Source organism: Pteropus vampyrus, unplaced genomic scaffold (genome assembly GCF_000151845.1).
Source record: "Pteropus vampyrus isolate Shadow unplaced genomic scaffold, Pvam_2.0 Scaffold216, whole genome shotgun sequence".
Lineage (NCBI taxonomy): Eukaryota > Metazoa > Chordata > Mammalia > Chiroptera > Pteropodidae > Pteropus > Pteropus vampyrus.
The window spans coordinates 3,817,574-3,840,058 of NW_011888997.1; the positions used below are offsets into that span (position 1 = coordinate 3,817,574).

General features: G+C 34.4%; 1 protein-coding gene across 1 annotated transcript in view; it reads left to right on the plus strand.

The window, feature by feature from the left end:
• The window catches only part of RERG (RAS like estrogen regulated growth inhibitor), a 114,187-nt gene that overhangs the window by 85,987 nt on the left and 5,715 nt on the right, over nt 1–22,485 (plus strand). The window contains exons 3-5 of the mRNA XM_023538255.1: nt 11,842–11,898; nt 19,109–19,182; nt 20,746–21,193. Coding sequence (XP_023394023.1) covers nt 11,842–11,898; nt 19,109–19,182; nt 20,746–21,153 — 539 coding nt within the window. The 3' untranslated portion in view covers nt 21,154–21,193. The remainder of the gene's footprint in view (nt 1–11,841; nt 11,899–19,108; nt 19,183–20,745; nt 21,194–22,485) is intronic.

Sequence of the window (22,485 nt, forward strand, 5' to 3'; positions counted from 1 at the left end):
AGCCCAGAAATAGATGCACACAAATAATGTCAACTATCTTTGACAAAGAAGCAAAGGCAATACGATGGCGTAGTCTTTTCAATAAATGGTGCTGAAATAATTGCATATCTACATGCAAAAAAGAAAAAAAGAATCTAGATACAGAGCTTATTCTCTTCACAAAAATTAACTCAAAATGGATCATAGACCTAAATGTAAAATGTACAACTATAAAACTCCTAGAAGATAACATCTAGGTGACCTTGAGTATGTCAATGACTTTTTTATACAATAACAAAGGCATGCTCCATGAAAGAAACAATTGATAAACTGAACCTCTTTAAAATTAAAAACTTCTTTCTGAAAGACACTGTCAAGAGAATAAGAAGACAAGCCACAGACTAGGAGAAAATATTTGCAAAAGGCATTTTAACATAGGACTGTTATCCAGAATACACAAAGAACTCTTACAACTCAAAAATAAGAAAACAATCTAATTAATAAATGGGAAAAAGATCTGAACAGATGCCTCACCAAAGAAGATATACAGGTGCCAAATAATTATATAAAAAGATGCTCCACATCACATGACATTATAGAATTGAAAATGAAAACAATGAAATACCACTACACACCTATTAGAACTGCCAAAATCAAAACACTGACACCAGATGCTGGTGAGGACATGGAGCATCAAGAACTCTTACTTATGGTTGGTGGGAATGCAAAATGGTACAGCCGCTTTGGAAGACAATTTGACAGTTTTTTTCAGAATTAAACATACTCTTACCATACAATCCAGCAATTGTGCTTCTCGATATTTACCCAAAGGAGTTGAATAGATAAGTCCGCACAAAAACCTACACATGGATGTTTATGGTAGCTTTATTCATAATTGCCAAATCTTGGAAGCAACCAAGATGGTGTAGGTAAATGGCTAAATAAACTTTGGCATATCCAGACAATGGATATGCCAAAGTTTATTTAGCCATTTACCTACACCTTTTTAGTACGTTCAGTACTAAAAAGAAATAATCAAGCCATGAAAAGACATGGAGGAGGCTTAAATGCATATTACTAAGTGAATAATGCCATCTGGCATTATATACTATATGATTCCAACTATATGACATTCTAGAAAAAAGCAAAACTGTGGAAACAATAAAAATATCATTGGTTGCCAGGAGTTGTGAGGGAGGGAGGGATGAATAGGCATAGGATTTTTAAAGCAATGAAACTACTCTGTATGATACTATAATGTCATTATACATTTGCAAAACCATGGCATGTACAACCCCAAGAGTGAACCCTAATGTAAACTATGAATTTTGGGTGATAAAGATGTGTCAATATAGATTCATCAATTGTAACAAATGTAACACTTTGGTATGAGATGTCAATGGTGAGGGAAGCTGTGCATATATAGGAGGTTGAAGGTATATGGGAATTCTCTGCATTTTTTGCTCTGTTTTGCTGTGAACCTAAAATTGCTCTAAAAAATAAAGTCTATGTTGTAGAAATGGGCAAAATATATGAACAGACACGTTGCCAAAGAAGACATATACATGGCAGATAATCATATGAAAATATTCCCAAAGTCATTTGTAATTAAAGAATTGCAAGAAAACAACTAGGTAACAGTACATATTTATTAGAATGGCAAAAATCCCTTTTAAAATCAAAATAAAACTGACAATACAAACTGTTGACAAGGACATGAAACAGCAGAAACTCACTCATTTCTGGCGGGAATGCAAAGTGGTACAACCACTTTGAGAAACAGTTTGGCAGTTTCTTATAAAGCTCAACATAATTTTACCATAATCCTGCAATTGTGCTTATAAATACAACTAGTTTGATAATTTACATGTACGTAAATACTTTCATGTGAATGTTTATAACCAAAACGTAATTGTCAAAAATGGAGATAAATCAAGATTTTCTTTAATTGGTGACCAGATAAACAAACTGTCATCTCTCTATACATTGGAATATTCAGCAATAAATAGAAATAAGCTCGCAAGCCAAGACATGACATGGAAGAAACGTAAATGCACTTTGCTAAGTGACAGAAGTCCGACTGAATAGGCCACATATTGCATAATTCCAGTTATGACTTGAGACCTTTACTAATGGATCAGAGTGTAGGAGGAAGCCATTGTGTCTTACTTTTTTTTTCCCTTCTGTAGTTTTGGAATAGCTTCTTAATGGCTCGTCCTGTCTCCAGCTTTACCTGCATCCCCCTGGTTCATCTTGGCATTGAAACAGCAGTGACCTTCATAAAACAGAAAGATGATCATGTAATCTTTGTGTTTATAATACTCTAATGGCTTCTCATCATTTTAAGCATAATTATAAATTTCTTAACTTGGTTTATAAGCTCTTCATAATAGGGATATTTTTCCAGCTCAATTTCCCATGATTCCTCTCACACTCTTACTTTGCCAGGCTCTAGTTCTCCATACACACTATGACTTTTGAAGTCTCTGGTTGTTTTTTTTTTTTTTCTTTAATGAAGTAATGACTATAGCAGTAGGAGTGGTGATGGGGCTGCAAATGGAGACACTCTGTTGCTACAGGTAACCCTCCACACCCCTGGACTAGAGTCGTAGGCACAACCTATTAAATCCATACATGCCCATATAGACAGGAAGCAAAATGAGCCAGGAGCAGAGGGCATGTATAAGCAGAGTAACTTGTATGATTCTTGGTTCTTTATTAAAGGAGGCATCTAGTGAGGTTATACAAGATACGTCCTCTGCTTCTCTGGGATACTTAGTCACTCTGACTCACTTTTATGCCCCCAACAAACTCCAAATATTTCCAGTGCCAATTTTGTATGTGCTCTAGTGGTATAAGCATAGAGAAAAAAATCAGACATTAACACATATGTTTCTTCTTCCAAAAGAAAGTAAAAATTAAAAATCCAAATTTTATGTCCAGATCTTTGAAAATTTAGAAAAATAATATACTGCAAATAATTATTTAATTTAAAATATTAATTAAAATTAAAAATATTAAAAAATATTTAAATATTTAACCTCTAGTTTGGAAAATATAGTAATTTGCTTCTTAAGCATCGCTCATAATTAAAACAAATAATAATTTTCAACTTATATAAAATTGGTTTGAATTCTTGGGCACAGAATCCATAGCCTTTGATTTATTAACCTTCAAGATACAAATGAAAAACAAAACCCAAATCAATTGATTACCATAGTCCAATTTAATTGTTTCTACTTTTAATTTAAATTCAAGAGATTTATTATTACTCAATCATACAGGTTATTTTTTATTGATATTATATTTTTTATAAGCAGTCCCATACCTCTACTCCCTATCAAACATGTTAGAAGTTATAAGTCATGGCCCTGCCATTTTTCCCATTCTCATTTGTCATCCTAAAATCCAGTTGTCACTACCAAATTAACCTCTACCTTACCATTCCATAGCAAAATAAGTCAATTTTCAGATCTTGAAACACACTAAAGCTAGACTACCAGGCTGTTTTCAGAGACAACAGTGCTTCCCTAATAATTATTGGAGATTATACCATTTATCTTTAGGAAATCATTTGCATATAACAGTGACATTTATTCTGTAACTCTTTCTCAGAGTGTTATTTTTTGTTAGAATGCAGACAAGTCAAAATTTTCCATCTTAAACAAACACAATAATTTAAGAGCAATTCCTAGACCCCCACCTGGAACCAATTTACTTCTCTTTCTAACTTCTGGCATTATAAAGCATTTGCTTTTATATTGCATTAATTTGAAATTTCCATTAAATTGCTCAATTTCTATGTTTTATGAGGCATAAAGGTTTTTTTTTTTAATGCCAATTTATTTTGACCATCACAAGAATATAGCAAGGGAGCTGGTTTGGTAGAGAGTAGGGGATGGGGCTGCTTCAAAAACTACAGATATATGACTAAATTTTTGTCCTCTTGCTGTTATGCTAATTTTTTTAGTTCTGCTAGAAATTTTGTGGAGTTGTTGTGGGAGAGGACATAGGAAACGAGGTCACCATGAGATGAGTCTGATATTAGAGTTCTGTGCTAAGTCTTCTTCTTTCACTTACCAATCACTAGAAAGTTTCTCTCTGGCAATGATCACTTTCTCCAGCCTCAGGCTGTGATGTCACCTGACGATGGGACAGTATCAAGAAGTGCCTGGGATATGATAGACATTCAATAAATATATATATTGAATGTATGATAGACGAGTGGATGAATGGAAAGATAGAGGATGGATGGATGGTTGGATGGATGGATGGATGGATGGATGGATGGATGGATGGATGATGGATAGGTCGATGGTATTTCTGTGCCTGCATGTTTTCATTAATCTCTCATATTCAACAAGCTCAAGTCCACCTTCACTTGCTTTTAACTCATTTCCCCATTATATGCTGCCTCAGGGAATAATGCAACAACCCAGAATTTTATTCCATATGGACTAATCCCTCTCCTTCGCTCTTTACGTCTAATCATCCCATTACTCATCCCCCTACTCAGAACTCCATAGATTTCAGAGTAAAATCCAAGCTCCTCAATGTGATATATAAGCCTCCTCACAGCCTGGGCTTTGAAGAACCTCACAAGCTACCTCCCTTCTGGCTCCACCCACATACCATTAACCTACCCTGAACCACATATGATTCCTAACTGATCCAGGCTGTCCATGTCTAGGACTTTGAACAAGATGTTCTTTGCTTCAAATGCTCTTCCTAAATTAATGTGCTTCAATGCATCCAAGACTCAGCTCACAATTTATCCCTAATATGAAGTCATTTCTAATATATTGCTTCAGGAATTCTCTCTGGCTTGCTTTTTTTCTGGTGCCTAGCACAGTGTTCAGTAAATATTTATTGACTAAATGAATGTGTGTGAAATTTATATATGTGGCAAGAAGAAAAAGATTTAATGAGAGAACCAAATGGATAAGCATTTGAAAATTATTAAATTTAGATATCAGTTTATCTATCTGAAATCTGATTTCTATGCACACATCTTTGCTCTGAGCCCCTCTCCGTAAGATCTGACATTTTAAGTCAAACAAGTTGCTAGGGTTTTTTGATATATAATTTCCAGTCCAGCCTATTTCCATCCCCTTTCACTCCAGCTCTTCAGTTCAGAAAGGCCAGGGTCAATAGCAAGATTTCCATACTTTACTCTTTGAAATGAGGCAGAATGGCCCATGTTTCTTGGAGGAGGTTAGAGCAGTCACAGAACAGAGAGGATTGCAAAAAGGGAGAACAAGAACTTGAGGGTTGGTGGTTGGGAAAAGACCTATAAAGAAGGTATGAAGAACCGGAAGTATTGGATCTAGGGACTAGGGAAAGAGGAAAACTTTATTTGGAGGCTTGATTTGACAGGAGAATGATAGAGACTCAAGTGAGGGAGGGGAAAAGGTGAAACTGAACTTCCTCTGATGTTGTGGGTAAATCCATTATTGTCTCTAAGATAGAACAGAAACAGTCATAAGTTTGACACTTTTTATATATTACTCTGATTTTGCCTATTACATTTTCTCTTCCAGAAAACACAAGTGTTTCCCCTTCTGAGGCACTTAAGTCAGGCTCACCGCAGTCTGGCCTTCCTTCTTTTAGCAAGGATCATAACAGACCCTAAATTGGATAATATTCTAAATCATCCACGTATCTTTTTATTTTTACCAGAACATGCAAAGGTGCACACTCTCAACTCCTCAAGAATAGGAACTGTATCTTATTTTCTTTGCCCTCTTCCTCATTGCCTACAATTGTTCCTGACCTCCCACTTCTTGTTGAAAGAATAAACTTGTTAATGACTGAAGAAATGAGCAAGGAGAGTTACTTATCACATGCTACTTTATGTCTGTATCATTATATACTTGTTTTCATCCTTTGCTGCATCCTTAAAGACCTTTTCAAGAGAAAACCAAAAATCTTATTTATATAAATTTCCTTCCTATTCCTTGAAATTCATATTCTCTTTCTATGTTGCCATGGTTTCTGGTCATGGATATTCCCTTCACTAAGGATGAAGGAATCTAGTCATGAACAAAAAAGCACTTTTCAAAGCATACCTCTCTGTAAGATGACTGTTCATATGGGAAAAAATTTCAACCAATCAGAAACAAATCAAATTCACAGAAATATTTAAATGTAATGGTAAGTATTGGGAAAAGTGTGAGTTTTAAAGTAAATAAACCTGGGTTTAATCTCAGTTCTGTAACTTAATTACTCTGTGAAATAAACACATTTATTTACTTTTCAGTTCAGATTTTTTTATGTATAAAATAGGAAAAATAATTCCTACTTTTAAGAGAGTTTATGAGAAATAAATAAGTTTGTAATTGGTATTCAGTGCAAACTTACCCTTTGATATTTAGCATTCCAGAAGTTCTGTTAGTGTTTTTATTTAAAACAACTAAAACCTACCTAATGGTATTTTCTAAGAGTATGTATACTTTAATCCAACAGCTAATATGATTATGAAGTGTATACTTAGCTTCATGAAATTAATTTAATCAGGAATAAACTATCTTTAAAAATCTAAAGTAGAATTCCCTCTGTATTTGTAAGTATGCTTATTTGTACTTCTCTAAAGCTTTTTGACCACTGAAGGGTTGGAGTTAAACTTAGGGCTGATAAAATATGAAGTCAGGGATAGCGGTTCCCTTTGGCCTAAGAGAAGAGGCATGGTGGGTCCCACCCTTCTCAGTCAAGTTTGCAATGTAGGCAGACAAAAAGGGTTGTCAGTGGACATCTGAACTAGGCATTGACCCTGAGAAGTGGTGATATACACACTAGTGTACAGACCTGACTACAATAGTAATATGGAAACCAAATACTTTATCCAAATTTTAATTTTTTCCTTCTTAATTTCTCAAGTATTTGTTGAACACATATCACATATCAGAAAGTATGCCAGCCACTGGAGGTAAAGATGAACAAGGCTTAATCTCCAACCTCATATCATTTACAATTTATAAGACATATAAGAATATAAGTGAATACATTGTTAATCAGGTTATTCATAAATTGTATAAATGAAAAATAATGACATAAAAGGATTTTTTTTTTTTTAGAATGAGTCTAAAAAGTAACATTTCAAAGTCTGTCTAAATTTCTCCTGAGTATATCTTTTAAATTTTTTTAGGGTATAAGAATACTATGTATGTTAGTTTTCATTTACTTTGAAAAGTTCATTTCTTTCTAAAAGTTGGTTTATTGTACAGATCAGATCTAACTAATTTTTATTTAAAAATATTATTTTGATCATTTAAGATGGTACTTCTGTTATCTGCCTTTTGTTGATAATGATGTCAGAAGTTGTTTTGAATAACTAACCCAGTTGTTAACCTTTAGAAATAGCATGACTACATGCTATTTTCTTATCAAATTATTATATTATTTATGTCACCTGAAATAATATTTTCATGGATTAAATTTTACTTAATGGACTTTTCATTCTTTAGAAACCAGCTTTTATTGATAATAATGAAATTCAGTTCCACTAATACCAAAAATTAACTACATATAATGAAGAATTATCCAAGTAGGTTATAAATTAGGCAAAATGAGGAAAATATTATGCTTTAGATTAATCATTAGACATGTTGGACTTATTTGGTATAAAAGTATGAGTTTTCAAGGCAATGGGAAGAAAATCAGATATTTCAGAATGCGGGGACTTAACTGTAACCGATCAAACATGTTAAACTTTAAAACTTCTGGAGAATCAAGACTTTACATCAGACACCCAGGGGAAGTAAAGATGATCAATACCATCATTTTATTGCAAAAGAAATCCTTGCTCAAATAGTTGGGATGAAGAGGACAGGGTATTCAAACCAAAATTAGATCAAATTTATAGTAACTATTTTAATAAACTATAGAAGTATAATTTGTATAAGAATCATGAAATAGCAATTATATTTCAGATAATATGTTTATGTAACCTTTTCAGAAAAAGTTATAGAAAGATGGCATGGTTCTGCTATGAGTTCTGTTAACCTTTTTTTGCTGATTCTCTGAATGCCAGTTATTTAACCATTAAGGGGAGTGAGCAGTGACATAGATGATATATATTTTTCATCTATTTAGCAAGTATATTTTAGTCTACTATATGCCAAATAGACAGTGTTCTAGATTTTAGAAAACATTGATGAATAAAACAAATTTCATGCTCTCATTGAATACACATTGTAAAGAAGGAATTGAGTATAAAAAAAATAATAATAATATATATAAGAATTTCCCTTGTTTTTATGATTACTATTATCAGTGGTGTTGATTATAGTAGTAGTAGTGTATTTATGGAATGCCTGACTGAAAGAGTGGCAGAAAATGACCTCTCCTCATTTAACGGGCTATAACTCATTCGGCACACTTGACCTGCTTACTGTTCCTTGAGCATATCAAACATGTGTTCCTGCCCTAGGGCCTTTGCACTGGCCAGCTTCTTTTCCTGGGACATTATTTTCCTAGATAGCTTCCCTCATCTCTTTCATATATCTCCTTCTCAATGAATGTTACCCTGGTCATCCTATCTTAAACAGCAATTCAATGTCCTCATACCCCAATGCTCCTTACCCTGCTCTGCCTCTGATCCCATAGCAATTATCGCCTCCAACCTACTATATAATTTATTATTTTAAGTTTTGTCTGTCTCTGCCTAATAGAATATAAGCTCTGTAAGGTCAGAGATCTTAACCTGAATTGTTTATTAGATTAGTCCAAACACCTAGAAAAGAACTAGCACAGAGTAGGCATTCAATAAATATTTATCCAATGAGAAGAGGTCGGGTAGAATTGGGGGTAAAGATGTGACGTGAGATGGTGTGAGTTTTAAAGGAGTTATTGGCTGCTGTGTGGAGAGTAGTTAAGGGGTCCTGGGGTGTCGTTGAGATAGGGATGCCGCTGAGAGCGACTGTATTATCATTGGGTGAAACCGTGTGATGAGTGGTGGTGGGGGAGGTAGAAAGTGGTAGGATACATCACGTATGAAAATTGTATGCCATAAAAAAATTATAATAAAGTTGGGGGCTAAATAATACTGTTGAAGTTTTATAATTACATCAGTAAATGGTGAATGTCACCTAAGCACCTCATACATGATTTCAGTAACAACAGAGCCTAACAGATATCACATGCCCAAATTTAAAATTATTTTCATTCTCATAGTAATAATTTACATTAAAATATGGTAGAAAGCATAAAAATAGAAAATGTATTTGTCTTTTTCATGAATAATCTGACAGAGAGATGAAAATATATCTTCAAAGAATAAACATGACATGTCATTTTTTTCAAAGTGGTTTTTGATATTTCTTGATGCATTTAAAATAGATTGAATTTTTAAACAAATATACAATTCAATAGTTAAAACAACCACAAAATACTGATGTGCGTCTCTTTAAAAAGAATTTCATTGCAGTCCATACTGTTCTTTTATAAGGAATGTGGTCGTAGTTTTATATTGATGTTGATTAAAATGTTTATATTGATGTTGATTAAACCCAGCATCACTGCCCCACTGGAAGGAGGCCGTCTGAAACTTGAGCCAATAACCCAGAACTCAGGAGGAACCACTTATCGACAACAATCATAACATTTCCAAAGTGTACCAGAATCATGCTTACATTAACAAACAAATGCCTTAGAATCAAACCCCAGAGCTAATTTACTCAAATATTAGACAAAATTCTAACAAGCTTGTTAATGTGGTTTATCAGCCTTTGGAATAATAAAAGTAACAAAGTAGATGCGCAGGTAAATTATTAGAGAGAGTCCCAGTGGCTGTGGCAAAAAGAGAAAACCATGATTTTTGAGGGAGGAAAAAATTATATTTGTGTCTATGAAAAAATGTATATAGTCAAAAACTAAAAATACTTAAAAGCCCTAGTACTCTGGAGTTGTTTTGCCTTACCAACTCAATAGCCTCTGAAAGTCTTGCCACATAACTGCACAGGGTGCTAATCAAGTTTCCTAACTAAGATACAGACTGTTAAACATGGTTCAGTTATGTTCAGTATACACGGGTGTGAAAGGCAATGGAGTGTCTAATGCATTTTAGAAAGATTTCTTTGAGAAATAATTCAAGTTTAAATGGTCTTGCAATTGGGGTACTTCCAAATTTAGTTATGTAAAAAAATTTGTCCATTTTAATAATACATTGCTTGAAAATACCAGGTAAATGAATTTTTCTAGGTCATAACTTTTAACTCTAAAGTTAAAACTACGTATTCTAAGAAAAGCTGAAACTCTTTGAATACTGCAGGCAGTTATGTTTAATGACTGGTGCTTACTACTTCTTAAATGCAAAAAAAATCAAACCCTCAGTCTTAAGAGAGTGAACAGTAACAGAAGATAAAACCACTGTGTGCTCAGCTCGCTGTGGGAAGTACTGCAGGGTCAGTGGCCTGCGACTTTAGGCACTGCAAAAATTTTGACTCAAATCCAGCCTTACACTCTGTAATTAGAAAGACATTGCTTCTTTCAGCTTCCAGCCAAGCCACTATGCTTGTGGTCTGTTTTATGAGGTTCTCAATGCAATTTGCACAGCTATCTCTCATATCAGAAGCTGTGGGGGTGGGGTGGGGGGGAGGGGGCGGGGCAGATATGGACCTCTGTCGATTCTAACGAAGGCAATAGACAAGGAGACACTGACAGTAACTTTCAACTAACTAGTCTTATTTTTTCAAGGAGTATCTTTAGACTACTATATATAAGGCATTTCTGTAAAAATGAAAACACTCCAATAACAAATATTTTTTTAAACTACAAACTATGACAGACATTGATTTTTTAGTGTTCAATGGGATGCAGGAAGACCATCCCAGGTCTTCCGGGGGCCCGTGCGCCTGCCCAAATTATGTGCCAAACTCTGTCTCCATCCATTTTTCCAAGGAAAGCATCCAAAGTTTTCATTCCATTTTTAAAGTGTCTATGACACACCCCTTCAAAAATATTTTTTTCAAAAGACTCAAACCACTATTTTCAACTATAATACAAGTATAGGAAAATGTTCACCATATTTCCCATCCATTTTTAAGGACGAGAGTCCACATAATCTCAGCACTTCTCTTTCTTCAACACTTAGTGAAATATTATCCAGATGGCCTAAGCCTTAAATTCAATTTGGAACAATGGATAAATTACAGGCTTTGAAAACAGACTTCTTGGATTCAAATTCTGACTCAGCCACTAACTAGTTGGTGAGCTCAGTTACATTAGTTAACCCCTCAGAGCCTCAGTTTCCTTATCTGAAAAATGGGACCAATCCTTGTACTTTCCACCTAGGGATGAAGTAAAGTGCTCAGCATAGTTCCAGATCATGACCCTGACTTTAAGTAGTTCATCAGCATTACTTTTAATGTGTTTTATGGAGCCACTAATAAAATCCTTAACTTGGAGTATTTTTTATAATATAAATAATCAGCTATTGGTATTTTGCTACAGGAAAAATTATCACATTTTTAACTCGCTTTTATTAATCATTATCAATATTCAAACCTGAGACACCTGTAATGTGATGCTTTATGTCTGAATTCATTGTTTTTCTAAAGTTTTTACATGTGGTCATTTTCACATTGTGATTTTGTTTGTTTATTTGTTTGTTTTTAACCCTGTGATTAAAGGACAAATCTAAGCTGTTGATTAATGCACAATATACCCATTAAAACATTATACCAGTTTTTAGGCTGCCATATAGAATTTAAAAAGTATTTTTAAAAATGTAAATAAATGTCTTAAGTTTATATGCCAAGGAAATATAAAACACATAGTTTTGTGGGCTATTTCTCTTTCCTTATGAGGACAAGAACTATAAGATAACTAACAAATTTGTTTTAAATGTTGCTCTTTTTTCCACAGCTCTTGTAGTGAGATTTCTGACCAAACGGTTCATCTGGGAATATGATCCCACCCTCGGTAGGTCAAATTTTGTTTCCTCCTTCTCACCAGTCCAAGTTTATGCCCCGTAAGAGAGAATGTCATTTTCTTTTGCAGCGTTTTTAAGCACCTTGTAGATGTTTTGGAATTGCTTTATCAAATTATGCAAAGAATTCCTCTAAGAAGCTAGATGTGTGTTGCATGCCGTCAGTGCTTATACCCCTGAAGGATTTCAATGCATAAATGAAGAAATCAAGTCTAACCAGAGACAAGAAGAAAGTGGAAATATAGCATCACTCTAATGGGGAAAGGATGTAGTGAGCATGGCTAGTTTGATGTGAGATAGAATGTTATGCCGAGGAGAGTATAACAGTAAAATAAAACTTGCAAATAATGAATCTGACTTAAGCCTATTTAAAAATACAGTATTTATTAGAAATATATTTAGTTATCATCTTCAAAATAACACTGAAAATCCATGAGCTCTAAATTAAGCTTCAGATTTTGCATTTTTTTCAAGTATATTTGATCTGCAGTTGGTTGAATCGGAGGATGCAGAACCTGCAGGTACAAAAGGCTAACTATAGACTGGATCATTTACACTAAGACGCAGTTCTAGGCTTGCTTTTTATATCCTACACCAGTACTATACTCTTTTGATAATTGTATGCTCTTTAGAACACGTTGATATCCAATAGGGAAACTCTTCCTTCTTTACTTTTTTACAAAATTATCTTGGCTACTATCTGCAGTTTATTCTTCCAGGTCAGTTTTTAAAACTCTCTCATAACATGACATAATTTTGATTGGAAATGCATTAAAACTATAAATTACTTTGAAAAGATTCACATATTTATGATATGCAATCTTTTAATCTAAGAGAATAGCATGGCTCAACATTTATTAATTTTTATTTCTATGTTTTTGCTTTTAAGTAAATTGTTTTTCAACATCAATAATTTTGAACGTATTTTTAATATAGCCATAATCTAATCTTAAGATGATGTATTTGGATCTAAAAATGAATTTGGTTTAAGAAAATCATTTATTATCTATTCTTTATTCCACCCAAGTTCTTACTCCTCATATATTTTTATTTTTTATATAAGCTTTACAAAATTCCTGAGATTTATAATGATTTATGACAGTTCAGTAGAAAAATACTAATTTTATTTAGTTATACCAGTACATCTCAATGAAAGATGAAGCTTATAAAATTTGATCTCATAAAAATTTTGAACTCTCTGAATATGTTCCAGTAACTAATGTTACTATTGAATGTGTGAAGTGAACCCGTTTTTCTTTTGTTTTATTCATTCTAAAAAACAATTGCTGTTAGTAGAAGTTTGCTTGCATCAGTTATCTGTTTTGCCGGCTTCCTTCACTAGGAATAATGAAACTTTATTGAGTGACCTTGTACTGTACCACTCAAAAGAGATTGCAGCTGTTAAGCAACAAGAACGTTGATCGGACTTCAGGAATATCAACTATGTGACTCAGTCCCAGGCAAAGGTTTCATTAACTCACGCAAGAACCTGGATTCGTGTGTGCATGCGTGCGTGCAGTGTGCGTGTCTGTGCATGCTCTCACGTGTGCTAGAAGTCACTAATGTTCTAGCATAGAGGAGTTCCCAATCCATTTAATCCAAGAGCAGTTGGCATTTTTTGAACTTCATACTATCATAGAGTTTCAAATCTACCACCAAAAGGGAAAGCTACATTAAAAAGCAAAGTGGAATATTTGCAAAAAGTAGTCTCGAATTCTGAATTCAGTGCCTTAGAAATATGGGGCAGTTTTTTCAACCTGTAACGAAAGTATTGCTCCATGAGAAGTTGAAGACCATGAGCACCATTCAACATATTAATAAAAATTAGAATATTTACTGCTCTGAAATAATTTTATGAAGGAAATGTTTGCAACTATAGCTGCAAATGATTCCTAAACTTTTAAATTTCAGGACCCAATATTTTTGGTTTTGCTTTTGCTTTAGTGTTGTTTGTTGTTGTTATTGTTGTTGTTGTTTGTTTGTTTTTATGGAGGTATAATATAGGAATTACAATTAGGGATGTAAGCAATAGGCAAAGGGTAAGGAAGAGCTAAACGTACTCACTCTACAGGCACTTGCATTTCATAAGAGAAGGAAATATTTTTAACATTTAAGAATTTTGAAGGACATGATCTAAGAAAAAAGTTCAATCATTTACAATGAAGTTTTAGTTTTCCTTAATTTTTTTTTCATTTCACCATGGACCAGTAAAATCTTTGTAAAAGGCCAGAGCTAGTCTATGGATAGCAGTTGAAAATCATTTCTGCAGCGTATAAGATTTGGGACTTAAGTGATCTAACCAGGAAAACCCCTTGAGGGTGGTGGCAGTAATATTCAGGCTGCAGGACAACAGGATCCATGTTCTTAGATCTCAGAAGAGAACTAGATCTCTCTAAGACTCACATTACCCTCTGAAAATGCTGATCATGGCGGAAAATACAGATAAAAGCTTAGATCATGTGCAGTTGTGTGTGTGTGTGTGTGTGTGCATGTGCATGTGTGTGTGCATGTGCATGTGTGTGTTGGCATTTAGAGAGAGAGACTGCATTTCAGCACCTATCACTGCTAATACCACTTAGGAAAGACTCAGACAGATGTGATGGTAGGAAGTGGACCCAACGATGCTTTTATTTTGTGATTGGTTTTTCCCATCTGTATTACATACAGTTCCCTCTGCTTAGAAAGGATCATACAAGAGGACACACCCAGAACGAACTCTGCCAACTGGATACAAAAGCAGAAGTGCTTAACTAACTCAAAAAACTATTAATATTGGCCCAGCAAGGAACTTTGGGATCACTTGACAAATAAGAAAGCAAGTCCAACAAAGTTAATTTATCCACAATTATGTGGCTAGTCTGTGGTTAGACCAGCAATAAAACTCAAGTCAGTACAATTTCAAATCTAGCGTAAATCAACATTACTAAGTGCTGTTGTTACTGTATTGGCCAAACGTCCATATTAATGTGTTGAAATATGCAAAGAAAGCTGAATTAGTGAAAGGATTAACCATATACAACATCCCTTTGAACATCAACTTCTCTTAGAGTGTACAAAATATATATGTATTTATAAAATGTTGCTGAATGTAGGTTGTAAATCACATGTCTCATATACAGTGAAATTTAGGTATAATTTTTAATATGCCTGATGCCATCTTGACACTAATATTGGTCTTGCAGTATATAAAATTTTATTTCATTTATAAGTATCTCTTAATCACCCCCCTACCCTTTATAAAAAAGACTCAAAATGACCATTTTCTGGTAGCACGAACAAAATGAAAAGCATTTCTACCCTCCAAACATATACACATTTTCTCCAATGTTTTTACATGAATAGCAGAGTTTAGTTCCAAAAAGTACATTTTTTTAGAATTATCTTTAAAAAAGCTAACACATGGATGTACAACATTTTGCCTCTGTAGGCAACACTTCCATGGTTTTACATGTAGTCAAGGGTTCCTCATGAGGGAGAGAAGAGACTCAAAAGAAAAAAAAATGCTCAGAATGGCATTAAACCAGTACTTAGCTTAGATGAAATCACTGCTGCCACCCGAGGCCATGTTTGTGGCAGACATTCCCTCATTTCCTGTATTTCATTGTTTTCATTTCAGTTAACGAACAGCCAACGAATCACACAACTTCATGCAATTTTCATTATATTCTGTTTTCTCCTACTGTGGTCTTCTGTGGTTGAAATACATATCCTATTTATCATGGAAGCAACAGAGAAAAATGTCCCTGTCTGTCAGACTTTTGGTGCAAAGAGATGGAATAGAGCCCAGAACTCTGTTTTCCAGGCTCCAGAGCTGATGATGCCAGTCCCTTCAAAAGGGAAAACAGCATAAAGGCCACTTCAGAACAGTGGCAGGACAAACAAAAAGGACATGGATTCTAGCATGTGTCCTGCTGTCTGGGCCTCTCCTCCTCAAGCTGGAACTCGGAAGATGAAAAAAGAAATAAATGAGAGAACACTTTTAGATGAGTAGTTTCTGTAAATGGTATTTTAGAGCATTAAATCACACAAAACAATAATCTCCCATTTAACATAAAAGAGTAATGGATGGAATGTTCTAGAATTGAGAATCGTTGTACACACCAGATATGGACTACATATTTCAGGAAAAAGACAATAATGTAAAATACACTTGTTTGAACATTGAACATAATGTCATATTTTTAATTTTAATTTTCAGAAAATACTGCAGCAATGTGCCATGCCTGTGGCAATGATCATTACACAGTGTTGATGACAGGTAGTAAGTTATGCTCTTAGTTAAGTCTCCTTTCTGCAATTTGTATTTTGAGTAGATTATATTTACAGCAAAGTACATAAAACTGTAGTCAAAAAAGAACTGTAAAATAGTTGATGAGATGAAAAAATGAAAGTCAGAAACATGACATAGATAGGAAAAAATAAAAGCACGGGCTTACTGGTTACCCTGATGGGAGAGGAACTTCTAGGTTTATTTGATTTGTTTATTGGTTAGTGATTTGAGTAGTTTAGGTGCAAATAATTGAGTTAACTGAGTTAATACTTAGGTTAATCATATTACTGTGGCACCATGTCATGTATGTGAAGACTTTATTTCACTTTATTTTTCCTGCATCCTCTATTCTGACACCATAGCTCTCCTCTTTCTCATTGGTATTTATTGTAATGTGTTTGATATTTACCATGGTTAAAAGCCTAAAATCCTAAAGCCAATCTCAACTCTACCGCTGTGTGATCTTGGACAAGTTATTTAATGCTGTCCTGCCTCAGTTTCCTCATATAAAATGGAGCTCATGGTAATTCATACTTCATGAGATATTTGTGAAGATTAAGTGAGTTAATATGAGTAACACATTTAGAACAATTCTTGTTAAAATGGTAAGCAGTATACACTAGCTGATATATGTAAATTTTTGAAAAGCATTTTTTCTGTGTACGCATATATTTTAAATTTGTATGCATTTTATCTTACTATACATCTGCCTGTAGAGCTAATCATGTGATTATTTTCCCCTCTTTAGTACCTTAATGTGTTAAATTGAATTGACAGACTTTACTCTTTGCATTTCTGGAATAAACTCTACTTGATCATGATGCACTTTTCTTATTACAACTGTTGGATTCAATTGAATAATATTTTATTTAGAAGTTTTGAATCTATGTTTAAGAATGAAATGAGCCTACAACCTTCTTTTCATTTTTCTCTTATTACTCTTGTAATACTTCTTATTAGAGTCAGCATAATGTCTCATAAAAAGAATTGAGTACCTATCCTTTTTCTATTTTCTAAAAAATCTTTTTTAATGATTAATAGAAATCTCCTGGAGAGTCAATTGGGTACAGTTGCATTTTATAATTAGGAGATATCTACAATTAGCATGTAAATGCATCTACTGGCTATGATCTAGTTAAGTGTTCTATTTCTATTGCTCCGATCTATGCATTTTTTTCTCCCAGAATTTATCAGAGTTTGAAATATGTTTGTATACAGTTCACAATATTTTATTTTTATTTCATCAAAATACATAGTTATGTCCTCTTTTTATGCTAAATTTTGTTTGATCACACCTTCTCTCTTAAATTACTAGTTAGTATTGCTAGATTTTTATATCTCTCCCTACCTTTATATTAATTTTTTCAAGCACCATGCTTTGTTTTGGTTAACCTTACTTAATTTCTCTTGTTTTCTCCTTTACTTCTGTCCTCCTATCCTCTTGGATATATTCTATTTTTCTCTTCTAATTTGTTGAGTTCAATACTTAGCTCTCTTTTTTCTCCCCTTTCTTATTATCATGTCATCTCCTAGAATAAGACAAATTCATTAGAACCTGCCTCTGGTCTCTTCCCCCACCTCCTCCATGATATGTTGGTATTATCTAGAATTATTATTCTGGATTGCTTTAGATGTAGTTTTATTCATTGGCTTCACTCCATTGGGATCTTGAATTCAGTTTTGTGAGAGTAATGCACTTTGTAAATGACATGATTTTTCTTTAGATCTTTTTAAATTTTTCTCTTTGTCATTGCTATCCTCGCGTTTTGCTGTAATGGGTTGAGACACGGGACTTTTTTCTCGTGTGTCCTTTTAGTCCTTTAGATCTGAAGTTTTTCAATGCCTCTCATTCTGGGAAATTCTCAGTTATTACAACCTCAAATGTTTTCACTTCTTTATGTATTTTACTCTCTTTGAGGCTCGTTTTATAAGAGATCATAACATGTCTATTTCTTTTATCTATACCTCTTATATTTTACTTTTACGTATTCCTTCTTATCATTTACTGATACCTTCTGGGAGAGTTCCTCAATGTGACCTTCATCAACTCAGTCAATCATTTGTTGAATTCTTTTCAGTCATTTTAGTTTTCATACAGAATGGCACCAATTGGTATTTATTTTAACCTCTGGTTTCCATTTCATGTGCTGAGGGCACCACTCAGAGCCACCCAAGCTCTTACACCTGCTAACTGCTCACTCCAGTGTAACTTGGGGACCACTCTGATATCTTCCAATCTCCAGCTAGTACTGGGCTATCATCATTTATCTACCTTGAAAAGGCAACATGAGCAAAAGAACGCTGCTTTGTTTTATGCCCGATCTATGCTGCCCAGCCCTCCTCTACTTTTCTCACCAACCCCCAAAGACTGGGGTCCAACCACCTTCTCCTGCCACAAGGGTTTCTGATAGCTTTACATGCTCATTTTTCACATGGATAGCCCTCCACCTCCTTCTAGTGTCTATTACATTTGCAGGATAGAGGTCTGGAAAGAAATTAGCAGCTCCTGCTTATGTGTCATTTTGTCAAGAATGGTAATTAACAATGATTTCCAGAAACTGAATTTTTAGGATTATCAAGGTAGAATGCATTTTTGTAGGAATCACTTTCTCATTTTAGGATGTGAAGGCCTCATTTTAGAAGGAAGAGACCATCAGGAAGCTGACTTCATAGGAGAATAAAATGAGCAAAGAGACCATCCCATACTAGACGCTGAAAATCTGTGGCTCTCATTTTAAAACCTGTTACTTACAGGGGCTCTAAGAATACAAAGACGGCACATACTTGCACATCCATCCATTCCTTCCTAGTGTGCGCATTCCCTTATGCTACAAAATTAGACATACTCCTGTGACTAATTTGTAATTTTAAGGAGCAAATCAAACCATTCACTTGTTTACCTTTTTATCTTCTTTTTTTGCTCATTTTTTCAGAATCAACCTACCGACACCAAGCAACCATCGATGATGAAGTTGTCACCATGGAGATACTAGATACTGCTGGTCAGGTGAATAAGGAGTTAAATTAAAAAATTTTCTGGATCAAATAAAAATGAGATGTGCATAATATCAACAAAGGACACTTTTCTACAACTAACTCATGATGCCTAAAGACTTTTCTCTTTAATTATCTAAGTATTTATATATAACATATTTGCAACAACCCGTGTATACATCCTTATATAAAGTACCTAGTACTCTAAGGTTTTGAGAATGTCCTAACATTCACTTAATATCATTTAGAATACAGTGCCCACTTATATTTACAGGGGATCACAAGACATTAATAGATTTTCATGGTTAAAAATGTTTTATAATGCTTTGATAAAGTTGAACAGGTATATTTACTGGAAAATTTCTTGGAGCCTTTAATATGCTTATGTGTAAGGTGAATCCTTAAGGGATTTAGTATATATTATGTTCCAAACTTATATGACCTCAGAATTTTTTTTCAGAATACTTTAAGAATCTCTCCTGTAATATTCTTTCTGAACTTCACTTCATCCTATTGAACACTTGAACCATATCAGTGAACAATAACAATTTATTTAAAGAGGAAACTACTATAAATTTGCTTTGAGTTCTATCAGTTCTGTGATTACAAATGGGTTCATAGATAGGTTTAGTTCTCAAGGATAGGAATGACCACTAGGACCAAGAATTAGGAAGCTGAAGGATTCCATAGTGCTTTTCAGTGACTTATGACCCCCAAGAAAACTTAAATTAGAGTATTTAATCCAAGAAATGTTCTCGTAACTAATTATACACTTTTCTTTCTCATCACCACCTCTTTCCTATATATGGTCTCACCTTCTACCCAGAACTGGTTCTAGAAAAAGACAGCAGGGAAATACTCACTTGCAGAATTAATGTGAGCCCGTGAAGGAAATCACACATGCTACCTTCCTAGGAAGGAGTGATCACTCCCTTTGAAAATCACTTCAAAAGAATTTCTGTTATTACTAGGACTGCATAATACTTTGGGAGTGTTGAGATGGCGGGGGTGGGGGGAGCCAAAAACCTCTAGCTTTAAGTTTGACACTCTATATAATTTTTCACTGTTTTCCTAGTGGCTAATTGTCTATAATCTGAAGAGAGAGGAGATTAAAACAAAAATAAAGGAATGAATGAATGAATGAATGAATGAATAAAATCTAAACCATTTTACTAAACTGTGCCCATAATTCTGATCTCTAAGGGGTAGAGTAAGGTCTACTTGTCTGTTAGCTGTTTGCCAATTCTTTAATTATGATGAAACATCTCAGAGGCAATGTGCTCAGCTAAGATGATAATTTCTCTGTAGTTCTTGTGATTCAAGATTTAATGATGAGGCAAGAAAAAATTTAAAGCAGAAAGTTAAGGACCATGCAGTTAGAAAATTTTTAGTTCCCTAAAATATTTTGCTCTTCCAAACCAATTGAAAGGTAAACTTGTACAGGCAGATTATCAAGAGATTTTAATGACATTGAATATAAGGAATAGTATTTAAGGGATCACTATTAGCATTAGCAGCGTCTATACATTGAGACTACTTCCAGGTCTTCGACTGTCATTTTTTTTCTTGCCCACAGGAAGACACCATTCAGAGGGAAGGACACATGCGATGGGGGGAAGGCTTTGTGCTGGTCTATGACATTACTGACCGAGGAAGTTTTGAGGAAGTGCTGCCACTTAAGAACATCCTGGATGAGATTAAAAAGCCCAAGAATGTGACTCTCATCTTGGTTGGAAACAAAGCTGACTTGGACCACTCCAGGCAAGTTAGTACAGAAGAAGGAGAGAAGTTGGCCACAGAGTTGGCATGTGCTTTTTATGAGTGTTCTGCCTGCACTGGAGAAGGGAACATCACCGAGATATTCTACGAGCTGTGTCGAGAGGTGCGTCGCCGGAGGATGGTCCAGGGCAAGACGAGGCGACGCAGCTCCACCACACATGTCAAGCAAGCCATTAACAAGATGCTCACCAAAATCAGTAGTTAGGCAGTTCTGTTTCTGCAAAAGCCCAACTGAAGTGGTTCAGGTAATTGGAAATACTTTCTTGCCCTTTTTCCCTTTTTAATCCCTCAAATGAAAATATTCTATTTCTTGTTCTGACTCTGGGAAATGTCTGGGCTTCCTCTTGTTTCCAGCCTCTTGTATGTTGAGAAATTACAAAGTGTTTTATGCAGTTTCAGTGCTGATAATTATTCCCTTTCCTGCTTGGATAAAATACACTTTATTGCGGTTGTTTGAATGTGTAATCACCAGAGATTCTGAAGTGGCTGGGTTCATATTAAGCTATTTTTAGGCATCTTCACCTTGCTTCAGTAGGTTGAAGTCTTTTCAAAGGCATTTTAAAATTTCATTTCTTGGCAAAGACTACAAATGATCACTTTAGAAGTCTCAGATAATAGAAAATACGGTAAAAACACAGGAATTGTTGCTGAAATATTGGAGCAGGGAATAGAACCCTCGTTCCTATTTGAAGCAAAGATTTTTCTGAATTGTCTTAAATTGTCTAGTTTTTCCTTTAACCCTTGTTTTGTTCTTAAATTCAAACATGTTCTCACAAGGTTTTCCACTGTGTAAGAGAATTCCATTTCAATTTGAGTTGGTTCTCTCAAAGATCTATCGATCATTGCAATCTAATTCTTCTTCTATAGTTCCAACAAGATTTAATTACAACAGAGGCAGCAGGACCCCTCAATTCAGATCCTGCTAGTCCCTTTCTTACCAAACCTAGGGTGATGTAAAGACATTAGGAATCTTTTCACCAAACCCTGACTTTACTGAATGCTAATGAAGTATTTAGAATTAGAGATGACTGATTCATTTCTCTCTCTGCTTATCATCTTCGCAGAAAGACAACAGTCCAAAAAGCAGGAAAATTGTGCTTGCTTCAGCAGCACATATACAAAAAGCGGGAAAATTAAATATGAAGCTTAACTACCCTTATATTGGGGAGCCAAGGCTCTGTGCCAGACATAGTAAGAAAAATTAGCCTCTTTATCATTAAGTTGATTATATGACTTCTAACATTTTGGACAAATTAATTCATTTAGGAGAATTCAGAAAAGAATGGATGATTAAAGTTCACTTTATCTAAGTAAATGTGTGTGAAAAAAAGATTCTTATATTGTGAAAATACAGTCTATAACTAATAAAACTTTATGATTCTTTTTTCCTTATTATGCCCCCATATATCAAGATTTGGGCACTTTATTTTAGAAGAAAATATATATCTTTTACATATGTGTGTATTTATAAATACATAGATATATGTATAAAAATTTGTAAAAGTTGGAGGCTTTAATTCAACAATGCATTTGGACA